The sequence below is a fragment of the Mytilus edulis genome, chromosome 5 (assembly GCF_963676685.1).
Source record: "Mytilus edulis chromosome 5, xbMytEdul2.2, whole genome shotgun sequence".
In the NCBI taxonomy this organism is placed as follows: domain Eukaryota; kingdom Metazoa; phylum Mollusca; class Bivalvia; order Mytilida; family Mytilidae; genus Mytilus; species Mytilus edulis.
In genome coordinates, this window is record NC_092348.1 from 54044405 (window position 1) to 54062122 (window position 17718).

At 31.7% G+C, this 17718-nt stretch overlaps 1 protein-coding gene across 1 annotated transcript; it reads right to left on the reverse strand.

Annotated features, from left to right (window-relative positions):
* Positions 1-391: 391 nt before the first annotated feature.
* Positions 392-16408, reverse strand: LOC139523907 (pachytene checkpoint protein 2 homolog). The gene is made up of 11 exons (XM_071318301.1): positions 16064-16408; positions 14359-14524; positions 13214-13393; positions 10009-10099; positions 8790-8926; positions 6811-6897; positions 6407-6513; positions 4484-4637; positions 3284-3396; positions 2242-2311; positions 392-560 (listed from the first exon to the last, which is right to left on the reverse strand). Exons 1-11 carry the CDS (start codon positions 16153-16155, stop codon positions 468-470), a joined length of 1290 nt encoding a protein of 429 aa, XP_071174402.1. The 5' UTR covers positions 16156-16408; the 3' UTR covers positions 392-467.
* Positions 16409-17718: the final 1310 nt, after the last annotated feature.

The following is a 17718-nucleotide window of genomic DNA, read 5'->3' on the forward strand; positions in this document are numbered from 1 at the left end:
GACAAAGTTACCAGTAGATAAAAAAATTCAACAACTGAATTATCGGAAATTAATAACACTTAAACTTTAACAACATAAGTTGATGTTGAACTGAATGAGAAGCAGTATGAAAAGTTTAACAACTTTTTTTTTTTCAGCCACATTTACTTTATTCTTGTACTGTAGAATTTAATACCAATTTTGTTATGATTTCACTTTGATTAGTATAATTCTTTCCAAAATTCTTTATGTAAAAATATTACGAAACATTTACAATACTTAAAGTTTTCCCGATGTGAAGTACTGAACCTAGAAAAAAAGTCTGTGAAATTTGATTTGAACTCTTTTTGCAGTTGAAACAAAACAGTTGTTATTTCTTGTGATTAAGCAGATACATATACATGTATAATTCATATCAATGATATGCAAATTTTGTTTTTAGTATGATAACTATAAAATGAATAGGTGTCTACAATAAATATTTTCTGCTAATCTCTTGTTAAGTCAGCTCTTTCTTGAAACTGTCTTTCAACTGCCTTGTCTAATGCTTTCAGAAAATCTTCTAATGATACAGAAGAACACTACAAAGATAAAATATGAAATTATTAATTATGTAAAAACTCAAGATTATCAAGACATGTAAAATATGTAGAAATTCCAAGGAAATTTCTTGTTTCTTGTTCTTGTGTGTAATATCAAAATTATTTTTATCACACAAAATTTAAATAGGATCATCAGAGTATCACTAAGGAATAATTATATTTAATACATTTTTGAGATGTTCAATTCACAGCAAAAGTCAAAAATGTTTTACTAATTGTTTAGCATTCTGAATGCAAGAAATATTGTGAAACTTTGAAATACCAAGTCAAAAATTAAAATCTTATATTTTTATTGTGCATCCAACTATCAGGGATCTCCATGGATGAAAATTGAACGATGGAGGAACTTATACCATTACAAACCATGTCTACGCTGTACAGTGTAGCGCGATCGGAAGTTTTTTTATCCCTCCATACAAGGAATAGTGAACATGCTAATTCATTGCTTATTAAAATTATATTTATTTGAATTTTCATTATAGAATAAGAAGTATCAATATAAATTTTTTCATTTATTGGCGTTTTTAACCATTCAAATGCCAAGTCTTCATGGTCCCCCCTTAGTCGAGAATGGCCAAAAGCTGTCATGAAGGTCCCAATGTAGATTTCTTGTATTTTTGGTAATTGTTATGGGGGTTAAAAATCATATGATGTGGAGCTTATATTTTTCATGGACACTGTCAAATTCAGCACCCATTACCGGTATGGCTGATTTGCAGCAACAACAAAACGATTCGTACGGGTTATGTAAAAGGTTAAAGAGATTTGTAAAGCAAACGTTGACAAATGAAAAGGTTTTTAATGACTTTATCTGGCAAATTGATGCTGTGCAACATGCATCTTTCGAGTCTGAATAGAAACCGGAAACGCGGATGTATCAATTTGATTGTAATATACGAAATGAATTCGGAATTACGATACCATATTTCCTTCACAGGAAATATTTAAGTTTTTACTTTTAAACTTTTAAAGTAATTCTAAATCATCGTTACAGCAGTACTCGAGTTATTTGCGATGAAATAATATTTACTGTTTTGCGTCTTATTTTGCACTTCTTATAAAAGGGGGATGCTGATTGCGTAGTCAAAATAAAGTACGTGTTCGACTTGTTAAACTGTTTTCTTTGTAACTGGATTATTAATTTATTTATTTAATCTAAATTATCATAGTCATTTGCTGAAACTTAGTTGATTAATTCGACAAATGGATCGTCTATCCTCAGATAGTATTCTCCTGTCTGGTTTGTTGATCTACCTGTACAAGTTCAGGTACAAGTGATTAGCGATCTTAATCCGGATATCCCTCAGGCGTTAGAACTGTATTGGATTATAACATAAAAAGCCTAAGGGTTATGCAATTACATGAATTTGATTATAATTGATAAAAAAACGGAGTCATTTGACGATGGCGCAAGACATTTGAACAATGGCGGGGCGCCATCGTTAAACAGGCCATGGAGATCCCTGACTATGTTTTCTGTAATTGTTAACATACCATGATTTAAAAAAGAGTATAAAGTAAGGACACATTGAAACAGAAAATAAATTATGCTACACTTGACTGTGTACCACTTTAAGCATTTAAGAATAGTTATGCCAGGTCCATTGGACTTAATCCTTTCTAGATTATACTGTATTACCACTTTTTCTGTGTTACTTACTTGTACAAACATTGCATGGGCAATAAATGGTAGTTTTCTCAGTGTTCTTCCACTTAAACTGTGACTTTTTCTGAAAAGAGAGGTAAAACAAGAGATGCTGATTTGATTTATTTCTAATGAAGCAAGAATATTGCAATCTGATTGGTTGATTATCTTGTGTAAATAATACCTCACCAAACTTTTTCCACTTGGGGATAAAAAAAACTACACTCAGCAATATGAAATACCTTTCTGTACTAGGTTAACAAAATTCTGAGATGGATTGACTTACCTTTTATAAAGGCCAAATCAAAAATATAGTAGTTACCTCTTTAACTTGCTAACATATTTGCCCTTCAACATTAAGTAACATCGATTATATTCAACTTTTTTGCTAACATATTGTCCATTTGATTTCTATATATTTGCAGAAAAAAATTCTTAAAAAATTCTTTTTATAAATTAATATGTTTTCCTTGACCATGTTGATGTATATCATATATACAAACTCTTGACTATTACTTTCATACTTTTTGGTCAATAGTTTAAAACGTTTCCCATTAGGTCTCTATGTTATTATTATTTTTTGAAGTGTTGATTACCGGATTCAGTAAGTATAAGTAGTGCAACAGCCTCAAACAAAACAAAAAAAAAACAATTGAAAAATGAATTATATAAGTCAAATGGACAAAAGTAGTTGTTAAAATAGGAAAATTATAACTAAACAAACAATTTATCTTTCCTTTTTTAGTTTACTACATGTATTTCTTTTTTTCGTTTTCCAAATCCTCCAATTTTGAAACTGATCCAAAGTTTCAATAAATTTAATCTTTCATACAGGGATAAACTGAAAATGGACCCATGAAATAAAAGCAAAACTAAAGTAAATTATGATAATAAAGAATTTCAGCACTGATATGGTTTCAATATAAATATCTCAAAATAAAAAGAATAACTAGTAATATAACTAAACTTTGCTTTCTAAGAAAATCTTCTATCATTTATTTGTGAAATAAAATGTTTAACATGGTTTTGGTGACTGTGTTTAAAGGGAATTACTTACATAGAAATGTCCCTTAGCTGTAAACTAAGTCTAGTTGCATCATTCTGCATGAATCTCATAACTTCTAATTGTCTCAAGTCAAACATTTGTTGAGCAGGACTTATTATTTTGGCCTGAAATAAAACATATGTAATTAATCTAAAATTTGTGAGATAATATATGTGAGAAGTTAAACATAATTTATATTTTAAACAAATAACTTCACTGTATGACGCCATAACTTTTGATGATGACAGTGACATGACGATGAGGACAAGAATATGTTTATGTGATATGTATACCGTAATTTACACTCAACAGGCATGCTGAACCAGTATTTTAATATGCTAGTTAACAAGATATAGGAACAAAGGAGTATGTACGATAAGGTCCTAAAATGGCCCACTTTTTTAGCGTAAATTTCAAATTCGGATTTATTGACCAATATCACGATAAATTATAGCTAATACATTGACTAGATAGGATATAAGCAATTTTGTTTAAAATTTTACGTTTCTGCGTTTCATTATGACGTCACAAGTTGTACTGATATTGATTTTTCACGAAAAAATCAATGAAAATGGGTAAATTTCCAAAGACTGTTTGACAGGAAACATAGAGCGCATATGTCGACAACAAAGATCTTTTAAAATAATGTTTGTGAAGACATTTAACATGTCTTATTTGAATATTAAGCTTGTCGACGCCTGCGCTCTATGTTTCCTGGTCCTTTATTTGGTTGAAATCCCGCTGATTTTGTCAAATTTCACCAAAATCCCTTATCTTGACCGTTTTGGAATGTAAAAATCGTTGTGTTAGAATTAAACTTTGATAAAAACAGCTCTGTTTTACTTTTTCACATGTCTTTAAGGCAACTTATAACAATTATTGTCTTGTAAACATGAACTTTATAATTGGGGCCAAATATGGCACTTACCGAACTTACTCCTTTGAAACATGTTATGTACAAGGGAATATCAAAATGACATTTATTACACTCAAAGTATCATTATTAAAGCAATCAAGAGCACAACTCCTGAACAGAAATTGTCAAAATCAACTGTACCTTCATTTAGTTACTAGAAGCAACACATTAAAATTTGGAAACATCCTTTAGTCCAACAAATTATCAATACATGTTAATATATTTTTTAAGGTTAAAAATGCAGGAAAACTAGCCTATCAATTGCATCAAATGAAGATTATGATTATATTTCCTACCTTCATTAATTCACATATACATGACAGATATATTTTATAAATGGCTCCAGGTGAAGGAGGTCCAATATACTGTTTAATGTCAGCACGGTCAACAAAAGCAAGATCTATTGCTCCAGTTACATTAGAAGTTGTTAATATCATCACATTGTTGTGTCTGTGGAGAAAGAAAGAGAGAAAACATTTACACCTAGATTTGAGATATTTTTTTTTGATGGTATGAGGATTGCATTATGCTTAAATACAGAAACCCCTCTATGGTAATATGGTACTATGGATCATTATTTTTAGTTGGATACCAAATTTTGTGGGTTAAGGGGGCTCCTGGGTATAAATCTTTTTTTTCTTTCTAATATAGGATTTCGCTATATCTTTTTATAAATCAACTTTATCATATACTTAAATGAAAAATGAAATTAAAAAATGGGGTCACTGTTCATTTAAGCTCACAATCTGCCTCCGGAAGAAGCATACATTTTTGTTAATGTCCTTTTTTTCTGTTGAACTAATAGGAGAAATAAAGGTAATATCGAAATAAAAAAATAACCGAATTACAGAAATCGCTTAAATTTTACAATTATTTAGTTTATGTACAGCTAATTTGAAAACAATAATAAAAAATATAGGTCACCAATGAGTTAAAAAAGATATTTCAAATTTAATACCAAACAAGAATGTGTCCTCAGTACAGGAATGCCCCACTCGCACTATCATTTTCTATGTTCATTGGACCGTGAAATTGGAGTAAAATCTCTAATTTGGCATTAAAATTAGAAAGATCATATCACAGGGAACATGTGTACCAAGTTTGAAGTCGATTGGACTTCAACTTCATCAAAAACTACCTGAGGCGGGACAGACGGACGGACGAACGAACGGACGAACGAACGGACGAACGAACGGACGAACGAACGGAGGCACAGACTCTACTATCGTAGGTGGGGCATAATATCGTAGGTGGGGCATAAAAATGGCATTTTTGCACCAAAGGGAGATAATTTGGAGCTTTTTCAATGATATAAACATTTTAAAAGTCATCTGGGGCCAAACCAAATCAATTTTTTGGGTTGATTTTTGTACCATATCATAAAGTAATAACTAATAGTGTAATGAATAAAATCTGTAATGGAAAAATAAAGGTTTAATTTTTTGCTGAAATTTTTGTACACAAGAGCCACCTTAAATGGGAACTAATGAACAACAAATTCAAATGGTCATTGAATTAAAATTTTTATATAGGCTTTGTATACAGAGATTGCTAAACCACAAAATCAAATATCCACAAAAATGCAAGTTTTCCTCAATCCATGCAAATTGATACCCCTGAAAATAAATGAACCCACAGTAGTATAAAAACCAAACCATATGTTAAAGGTTTATCATAAATTTATCTCCCAATATGCACTCCTATTTAGAATTAGAAAACTGTGCAATTAGCTAAACTTTAAGCTCAAAAGAGCCTGTGTCCTTCACCTTGATATATTTGCATCTTCAAAATCGATCACTCTCCAATATGTAGTCTACAACATAATTCATCATTAAAATATTTAATCTTTTAGAAATAATTACTTTCACCGGTAACCCTACAAACAAACATTACAAAGCTGCAGACCAAATTTAAAATAGTTTATTTGCATAGGTGCCAAGAAGTGTTTAAATAAAATGTTCCTTGTTCAATGTGTTTTGTAAAATATCATACTATTGGCACAGACAGGAAGTGACTGCACAGCAGATGTAAATATGCTTAACAGTATCAAGTTGCAGACCATTCCCTTTATAGAACTCAAGAAAACTTTGACGAAATGATTGAATGACAGGACATAATAGCATGGCTACTAGACCTCCTTTCTCACTTGATGATGCATGTAACAAAAATATAAAACAAAAGAATGGATAAAACTGAAATGCAGTATTAAAATAACATACTTTTTTATTTGATCTATTTGAGTTAGTAAAGCATTTACAACTCTAATGGCATCTGAAGGTTCACTTCCAGATAAAGCACTTTTTCTGGCTGAAGTCAAGCTTTCCACCTGTAAAACATGAATATTCATATAGACTGACGTCCTACAATTGATCAAACTAAAATGTAACCTTCAAATGCAATAGCAAGATTGTCCCTTTTTAGGTTCTATAAAGCTGATCTAATTAGAGATGTATGTAATAAAATGTACTTTAACTCAGCAGAGCGTGATTAAACAGGTATGCCTTTATACAATATCCTTGACATTGTGATACAAGTATTCAGATTTTATTCTAAACAATTAAAATTTTGAGTGAGATTTGTATTCATGTAAATTATATTGCTCATAATGTTACTGTGCTATTACCTCATCAATAAGAACACAAACTAAAGACTCCTGGTCATCAATAAGCTCCTGAATTTTCATAAACATCTTCATCACCAATTTACCACTCTGAAACAAAATAACAAAACAGAATATCAACTCAGATAATGCAAAAGTTTAAAATCTATAAAAAGACCATAAATTTTTTCGTAAATTGTTTCGTTATAAACTTGGCCGATAGTTTTCTCAATTGAATTGTTTCATATTTTTCATGTCAGGGCCTTTTATAGCTAATTAAATAGTATGGGATTTTCTCATTGTTGAAGGCTGTATGGTAGGTATAATTGCTTACATCCACTCCATATGAACTTTGGTGGATAGTTATCTCATTTGCAATATTACCACATCTCCTTATTTTTATAATAAAGCCATAAAATGAACTGGCCTTTTGAGTTTTGGATCTATGAAATTGAACAGGTGGTCCCTATTTAACAAAATATTTCAATCTTAACTTATTGCTTGTTTTCATCTTCTAATTGTTGATATAGATAAGTATTAGCCATGCCTTGCCAACAACGTATTTGCCATTGGAGAGACCAAAATCATTTTTTAAACCACTTCAATTTTTGTACATCAATTAATAATCTAAAAGGAGTATGTTCGATAAGGTCCTAAAATGGCCCCCTTTTTTAGCGTCAATTTCAAATTCGGATTTATTGACCAATATCACGATAAATTATAGCTAATACATTGACTAGATAAGATATAAGCCATTTTATTGAAAATTTCACGTTTCTGCGTTTCATTATGACGTCACAAGTTGTACTCATATTGATTTTCACGAAAAAATCAATGAAAATGGGTAAATTTCCATAGATCATTGAACAGGAAACATAGAGCGCATACGTCGACAACAAAGATCTTTTAAAATAATGTTTGTGAAGACATTTCACATGTCTTATTTGAATATTAAGCTTGTCGACGCCTGCACTCTATGTTTCCTGGTCCTTTATTTGGTTGAAATCCAGCTGATTTTGTCAAATTTCACAAAAATCCCTTATCTTGACCTTTTTGGGATGTAAAAATCAACGTGTTAGAATTAAACTTTGACAAAAACAGTTCTGTTTAACTTTCTCACATGTCTTTAAGGCAACTTAAAGCATTTATTGTCTTGTAACTATGAACTTTATAATTGGGGCCAAATATGGCCCTTACCGAACTTACTCCTTTCACCTTTTACTACAACAGACAAAAACATAGCCAAATAAAATTGAGAATGGAAATGGGGAATGTGCCAAAGAGACAACAACCCGACCATAGAAAAAAACAACAGCAGAAGGTCACCAACAGGTCTTCAATGTAGCGAGAATTCCCGCACCCGGAGGCGTCCTTCAACTGGCCCCTAAACAAATATATACTAGTTCAGTGATAATGAACGCCATACTAATTTCCAAATTGTACACAAGAAACTAAAATTAAAATAATACAAGACTAACAAAGGCCAGAGGCTCCTGACTTGGGACAGGCGCAAAAATGCGGCGGGGTTAAACATGTTTGTGAGATCTCAACCCTCCCCCTATACCTCTAGCCAATGTAGAAAAGTTAACGCATAACAATACGCACATTAAAATTCAGTTCAAGAGAAGTCCAAGTCTGATGTCAGAAGATGTAACCAAAGAAAATAAACAAAATGACAATAATACATAAATAACAACAGACTACTAGCAGTTAACTGACATGCCAGCTCCAGACTTCAATTAAACTGACTGAAAGATTATGATTTCATCATATGAACATCAGGCACAATCCTTTCCGTTAGGGGTTTAGTATCATACCATCATAACATATATGAGAAGAACATAACCCGTGTCATGCCAACAACTGGTTTTTGAATAAATGTGTTTAGTTCCGATGCAAAGACCCTATAAGTGAATCAATATTAACGCCAAAATATGCAATCTTTAATGACCTGACAACAGTATCGTAAATATTCATATCTATGTTTAAGTTGAGAATGTTACCTCTGAGAACCATTTAGAAAACAGACTGTGACTGTTAATTTCTATAAGCTGTCCATATTTAAACCTATCAGATAGTCTGATCACTAATTTTTGGGCTAATGCCTTACACAATGAGGTCTTGCCAGTTCCCGGAGGCCCTGAAAGTAGAAATCATTGATCTGTTAATAAGTCATTGGTTGTTTGAGGAAATTTCAGATTACTTTTAAGATAAAAGTATTCGTTTCATTAGTTTCAAATAACTGCAAAACTTTGTACAAAGTTCCTGAATCTTAGCATTTATTCTGTTGAATTAAAATAAATCTAAGATATTTTTTTTTTTTTTTTTTATATCAATCAGACCGTTGGTTTTCATGTTTGAATAGTTTTACACTAGTACTTTTTTGGACCCTTTATAGCTTGCTGTGCGGTGTGAGCCAAGGCTATGTGTTGTAGACTGTACTTTGACCTATAATGGTTTACTTTTATAAATTGTGACTTGGATGGAGAGTTGACTAATTGGCACTCATACCACATGTTCTTATATCTATGACAATGTTGTTACATTCTGCATAAAGAATTGACTACAGCTTACATCATCTAGGGAATGTGTTTGGAAGCTTGATCATTCCGATTCTTGTCCTTAATTTATTCTCATTTCCTCAGAAAGGGTAGCTACAGACATTAAATCAAAATTAAAAAAAAAAAAATTCTCAAAGGAGATTACTAAATTACTATGATTGATGTCTTATTTGCCCATTGCAATTCCAGTCCTCTAAAATCAGTGAAAAATATAATTCTATCTAGATAAGCTAAAAAAAAGATTGTTCCTTACATTTTTGAAGGATGATGAATTGATGATATTACTTCGAAAGTGTTCAAAAAATTTCTATTGTTGTAAAACATCTTGCTGCACAAGACATGGAAAAAAGAAGTCCATATATCACTACACTCCAATGACAAAACCAAAGGCAAAGGAAGAGAGATTTAATTGCTGTCATATCTCCCTCAGTCACAGTGAGACCTTGTCTAATATGACATTATTAAAACAAGATAATAAGTATGTTTCCTCATTTCCCCTAAATATACAAATTGGATGGGTCAAAAGCAAATAAGTATAAATCAGAATTTCTAATATACTTTGATCCAATTCCAAAAGTATTGTAATCACATAAAGTTTTTTTTCTCCCAAATAAAAGTTCTGAAAAAAAGAAAAAAAAACATGTTTTCTTTATAACCTTACCATGAAGCAGTATTACTTTGTTCCAGGATATCACATTTGTATCTACTTTTCTGTCAGAGAATAAAATGGTAGTTGCTGCATAGTTCAACAACTGAAATATAAATTCAAATATCTTTTCTGCACTTAGATTTCCTTTTTCATATGTACAATACAATTTTAAATCATAATTTTAAGAAGCATTCCTACATGATTCTCACCATAAGTTTCAATTACTTTATAATTTTAGTTTGGCTAGAATTTTGATTGAAGTTAAAGAGAAAATGTTGTTTGTAACAAGATATCTTCACATTTGTTTCTTAAATTGCAACCTTGACCTTTATAACTCATTGACCCTTAAAAAAAATAATAGGCATAATACCCTTCCATCTGTATAATTTCCATTTCAATCAATCAAGGGGTACACAAGTCGCCATTTGTAAACCTTTTGTTTCAGACCAACAAAGCATATCAATATTTGCTTCAGACATTGCTTTCTTTGCACATTGGCCATTGTATGTGGGTACATACATGTACTTAACTTGACAGAAACTTAAAAAAAAAAAAAAAAAAAAAAAAGCAGTATTCAATATTATAGAAGTGAATCAATTTTACCTACAAATGTATCCATGCTTCACAGAGAAGTCTTTAACTTATCAAGTTTACACAAAACCAACCCAACCAGGTGCTCCGCAGAGGTCGAACCCTGAACAGTTGGGGCAAGTATGGACAAAACATTCAAGCGTGCTACAGCTCTGAATTTGGATTGTGATCAAATTTTTGACATTACATGGTTTTTTTTTACACAAAACAAATGTCAAGATTTTACAAATCAATTAAAGATTTCTTCTTCAAACTTTTTAAATCTAAAATTAAATAGTTGACACAGCATAGGTTTCTGACACAGAATGAATGTGGTCTAATGAACTTAAAAGTTTTTTTTTGCCTTTGAGCAATTCACTATGCTGTTGAATATTAATCCTCTCAAAAAATGTTTGAAGAAATTTTCTTTTTATTTATGAAATCTGAAATGAGAAAAATTTAACCCCCCCCCCCCTTTTTTTTCACATCCCCGTTTCCCTTTTTCCAAAACTGATATCAATTCAAATTTCTAATGGAGTTTGCAACAATAACTACTCTTTTAAATACATCATAAAATATTAAAATGTAAAATAAAGTGCTTGTTATCACTGAATGGTAAAGATTGGTTGGTAGTAAAAGTGAATATACATTGTTTTTGATAAAACAATAAAAAAAAACTTCATCAGCAACATTTTATGTTGGCAAATTTCCAATGAAGTTATTTACATAAAGTTATTGGCAAATAAAAATAGAAAATGACATCATAGTCATGTCTGGCAAATGTCCAACATACATTATCTAAAAACATTTTAGATAAGATAAGGAAAAAAAGCTTCATCAGCAACATTTTATATTGGCAAATAAAAATAGAAAATGACATCATAGTCATGTCTGGCAAATTTCCAACATATATTATCAACTACTATTCTATACAAAGAAAGATAACTCCAATTGAAAATTAATTGCTATTGCACAATATTGTGCAATTAGATATTTCTTGCTATTGTGCAATACTGTGCAATTGAATTTAAATACATCATAAAATATTAAGATGTAAAAAAACTGCTTGTTATCACTGAATGGTAAAGATTATTTTAATTTATCAGTTGGTAGTAAAAAGTGAATATACATTGTATATTGTATATAACAAAGATTTAAGTTGATTCTGGACAAAGAAAGATAACTCCAATTAAAAAAAAATCTTGCTATTGCACAATATTTTGCAATTAGATATTTCTTGCTTACTATTCTGGACAAAGAAAGATAACTCTAATTAAAGAAAAATTTGCTATTTCACAATATTGTGCAATTAGATATTTCTTGCCATTGCGCAATACCGTGCAATTGAAAAGACTTGCTATTGCACAATACTTAATATAATAATTTTAGATCCTGATTTGGACCAACTTGAAAACTGGGCCCATAATAAAAAATCTAAGTACATTTTTGGATTCAGCATATCAAAGAACCCCAAGATTTCAATTTTTGTTAAAATCAGACTAAGTTTAATTTTGGACCCTTTGGACTTTAGTGTAGACCAATTTGAAAACAGGACCAAAAATGAAGAATCTACATACACAGTTAGATTTGGTATATCAAAGAACCCCATTTATTCAATTTTTGATGAAATCAAACAAAGTTTAATTTTGGACCCCGATTTGGACCAACTTGAAAACTGGGCCAATAATCAAGAATCTAAGTACATTTTTAGATTCAGCATATCAAAGAACCTAACTGATTCATTTTTTGTCAAAATCAAACTAAGTTTAATTTTGGACCCTTTGGACCTTAATGTAGACCAATTTGAAAACGGGACCAAAAGTTAAGAATCTACATACACAGTCATGACAGTTAGATTCGGCATATCAAAGAACCCCAATTATTCAATTTTGATGAAATCAAACAAAGTTTAATTTTGGACCCTTTGGGCCCCTTATTCTGTTGGGACCAAAACTCCCAAAATCAATACCAACCTTCCTTTTATGGTCATAAACCTTGTGTTTAAATTTCATAGATTTCTATTAACTTATACTAACGTTATGGTGCGAAAACCAAGAAAAATGCTTATTTGGGTCCCTTTTTGGCCCCTAATTCCTAAACTGTTGGGACCTAAACTCCCGAAATACCAATACCAACCTTCCTTTTGTAGTCATTAACATTGTGTTTAAATTTCATTGATTTCTATTTACTTAAACTAAAGTTATCGTGCGAAAACCAAGAATAATGCTTATTTGGGCCCTTTTTTGGCCCCTAATTCCTAAACTGTTGAAACCAAAACTCCCAAAATCACTCCCAACCCTTCTTTTGTGGTCATAAACCTTGTGTCAAAATTTCATAGATTTCTATTAACTTAAACTAAAGTTATAGTGCGAAAACCAAGAAAATGCTTATTTGGGCCCTTTTTGGCCCCTAATTCCTAAAATGTTGGGACCAAAACTCCCAAAATTAATACCAACCTTCCTTTTGTGGTCATAAACCTTGTGTTAAAATTTCATAGATTTCCATTCACTTTTACTAAAGTTAGAGTGCGAAAACTAAAAGTATTCGGACGACGACGACGACGACAACGATGCCGACGACGCCAACGTGATAGCAATATACGACGAAAATTTTTTCAAATTTTGCGGTCGTATAAAAATGTAATTACATTTCCTTTAATATCATCATCAAATACTAAACTGTCCCACATTCCATGAAAGTCTGTAGAAGGTAACAACCAATGGTTAGCAGCAGCTAGATCTTCATCATCTAATTCCTCTGTACCAGGTCCATCATCCTGCAACTGGTACGTATGTATCTGTATATTGTTCCCTGTTAAATCTATACCCTGTAAATTATAGATCAATCAAATATATATCACAAATTCAACATTATACTTAGACCACTGAAAATTGATAAATTATATGATTTGTATTTCTTTGTATTCACTTGCTCCAAAATGTTTAAAACCAAACAAAAAAATTACAGCCATTCCTGAATTATCACTCCATTACAATGCAATCAGCTACATTTGTATTTAATTTGTTGTTTTCAAACATTCATCCCTAGTTACACAATTCATACGTAAAACATACAATTTTATTTGTATTTAAAAATTATTTCTCCCTCCTGAATACAGAACTTCCTCTCATCACCTTCTTATCACTTGCAAAATTATTCATTTTGAAATAAAAAGAAAACATTCCTAAACTCGCTTGCAACAATTTTTGTCGTGTTTGTACATCAAAATCCCAAGAACAAGTGTTTGATTTGGAGTGGTCTAAAGGTTGAGTTTTTAGTCAATTTTTAAGACACTTTTCATTGTCTGAAAGCAATGGGCAAATCAACTCAAATTATGAAAGTAAATGTTCACAAAACTTTTTTCAAAAGAGGGGCCCCATCTACTGTAGTACAAGTATAATTTGTGAAAATTTATCCTTTTTCATTCAATGATGTACAGCAGATTGTTAGAGAATTTAATATAAGCGATTTAAATTGTAAAACAAGGTGTAAATCTCTGGTTTCTTCCTTCAAAAACCACATGCAAATTCACAAAACAATGTAAATTGATAGATTAGACCATTGGTTTTCCCTTTGAATGGTTTTACACTAGTAATTTTTGGGGCCCTTTATAGCTTTATTAATAACTGATTGGTGTGAGCCAAGGCTCTGTGTTGAAGGCCATACATGTACCTTGACCTATAATGGTTTACTTTAAAATATTGTTACTTGGATGGAAAGTTGTCTCATTGGCACTCATACCACATCTTCCTATATCTAAACACTGTTTTACCCATATTATTTTTAGATTACCTTTTTCTCTGTATTTGATAAATCTGTATCACACAAAAAGACTGACTGAACATGTTCTCGCAGGAAACTGTCATCAAAATCTGTTATATACAAATCTCCATAAGCAGTTTTATGCCTTTTTAACAAGGCCTGTACTTTCTCACAAACTATATTATTCCTAGCAGTGCTAAAAAAAAGCCAAACATGAAACTAAAAAGTATGCCTCTTTTACAATGAAGACTCTATTTACTTTGACACTAAAAAGAGGTTGGGACATTTATGTCAGTGATTCAGCAATCCAACAACACAAAAGTTGTACATGTACATATACATGTACAAATGTAGGTAGTACTAAAAGGATGATTTGGGTGAACAACAAGGCAGTAACCAAATCCAAGAAAATGATCTTGTGTCTTTAAGTCAACATTTCTTCCAAGTCAAACTAGAGGCCCATAATATAAAGAGCATGTGACAATCAACAACATCTTCAACAACAGCCACTATTCAGTAAATATAAACATTTAACATTTTGCAACTTAATTTTATTAACTTTATTAATAACCTTAATACAGACAAACTGGGCATTAATACAGGACCATTACAGAAAAACTGGGCCATTACAGAAAATCAGGGCCATTACAGAAAAAAACAGGGCCATTACAGAAAATATGTAATTTTTAATAAACAGTCATTTTTGGCAATAATGTACTTAGTTGGTTAATAAAAAATTATATTGGGACGTAGTCCCACATAACGGTAGATTTTTTTTTTTTTTAATTGAAACAAAATCTTCATTCTACAAATGACCTCAAAATCACAACTTTTAATCAGACTTTTTTAATTCCCTGCACCTGCGCAGTATTCCAATTCCTTTTTCCAGTCTTGTTTGCATGAGACTTTGTTTACAATATATATTTATCAGTCTAGTTATATATAGGAAGGAACTCAATACCAAATCATTTCCATTTGTTCTAAATGAAAAAAAAAGGTTACCTGATGACAGCGTTTCTTTGTTAACATTGAATATGACGTCATAACTTAAATGACGTCACAACTCAAATCCCTAACATTCTGCGCAAATGTGGGAATTAAAAAAAGCAACAAATTAAAAAAAAATCGATTTTGAGATCATTAGACTAAGAGGGTGGTAAAGGGGGAGGGGGTGCTTGCACAAAAAAAATGTGAAATAAGAAATAATTTCACTTTGAACGTGAAATAATTTCTGTGATGAAAGTTGCACGAAAAATATATACTTTTATTTGAACCTTTTGTGACTGAGTCACTGTCTTCTTGTATTTTTAACTCTTTGTTTTACTTGATATTCCCGATTTAGTATACACATTTATCATGTACGTAAAATTAAATAAGCTGCAATAAAGCAGAACACGTTAAACGAGGTACCTGTCTTGCACGAATGAACGTCAAATAAAAAAGCAAAAACACGTTGAACGTGAAATAAAAAACGGCGATCACATTGCACGAAAATAACCCTTTACCACCCTCGACTATTAGTACAATGAAAATTTTTCCTGATTTTTTTTTTTTTTTTTTATTGATTTTTCTACTGTTATAGGGGACTTCTTCCCCCTTATAACACCATGTAAAATCAAGTTTTCAGGAAAAATTAATTCTTGCTATCCTTTGGATATCATGGTACTGGTTTGGCGGACAATTTGTCCCCAACCGGCAACTGTTCTACAAATATTTTTAACAGTTAAAAGCAAACCTTGTTGGCTTCTGACACACTTCAACGTGGAATATTGGAACATTATTGTTGGTACAAGGAAGTGCATCCCCAAGTTCAGATACTTGGTCCATGTAGAAGATCAAGAACTTCTGTTTTTTTTTCTTTGATAAAATCAAAATCTGGCAAGTCTTCTAGTTGAAGATTGAGAAAAAAATTGAAAGGGGTTATTTTCAGCAAAAACCTTAAATGTTATCTTGTTGTTTGATGCATGTTTTTGTTAATTTCGATTGAAATAAGAGATTTCCTGGCTTTTGCAAGAAACTGTTTTTTGTATTTGGCCGCGTTTCGTCTGCAGTCGTAGACTGGTCTGAAATGAGTTGTCGCCCTTATGCAAATGTCGTAAAACATATACAGCAATAGGTGAATATATAAATACATTATTAAGTTATGTTGTATAATACTATTTATTAAAATACAGACAAAAGCTTTAAAATTAGATTTGAAAACCAATTAAAAGGAAAATTAAAGAATATCGCATATTTGCGGTAAAGTGTGAATCCTGTCACCCCTCGAGACAACATTCATATGATGTGTGTGGTTTTTTTTTTATTCATAAGTAAAGCTGATAAATGAATACCACTTATTGAAAATTTTGTGTCATGATTAAGTCAGATTAAAAGATTGAGATACAATTTTTTTTTTCTGTAAAACTATCTTAACCTTAATATGTCGATATTTATCGTGAAACAGTCATCAGAGACATATATATATAATATATATATAAAGTGCCTAGAAAATCAACCTAACGATGTTAGAGTAGATCTGATTCGTAACTTCCTCCCCGGCGCCGGGGCTGGAACCTGTACTTTTTATTTCCAACTTCTACGACAACACCGCCTAGCATTGCGCAGAGACCTTATTCCCTCCTCTAACTCTAGCTTATTAAATATATATATATATATATATATATACTAGAACACACCCGTGATATCGCGGGTCCGTGACTGATATATAACTATGCGTATGCCTTATTTTAGTATTGGTATTGTCATCTGATAAAGTCATGCCGATTATAACATGTATAAGGTGCACAGTTTTCTTAGTCAGCCCAGTGGCGGATCCAGAGGGGGGGTTCCGGGGGTCCGCACCCCCCCTTTATTTTGGCCGATCAATGCATTTGAATCGGGACATATGTTTGCACCCCCCCTGCACCCCCCCTTTGCCCTGGGCTAGCACCCCCCCTTTCGAAAATTCCTGCATCCGCCACTGCAGCCTTTCAAGACGTCATAATTATTTGGACTACAGTTTTCTCTGCTTTCAAAATCTTTCTGTTTGAACCCGTTGACCTGGAACCTATCAATTATTGGTAATATTAATAATTTGGAAAACAAAAGGGCCTGGAATGGAGTATTTTTTACTCAACAGTATACAGCAAAATTCTAAATACACTGTTTGGTGGTGCGCCTGTCAGATGCGGAACGTACAGATAAGGTAACAGGTAACAGGTGAATATACTATTGGTATCGGTGTCGGACTCAATCCGGAACTTCTTAATTATTGGCAATATTAATTACGTGGAAAACAAACGGGCCTAGAGTGGTGTAATTTTTAATCAACACCATTGTACTATATTAGTTATATATAAAGATGAATTCTTTGATTCATCGTTTTTACGTGATGACGGCTGATAAATT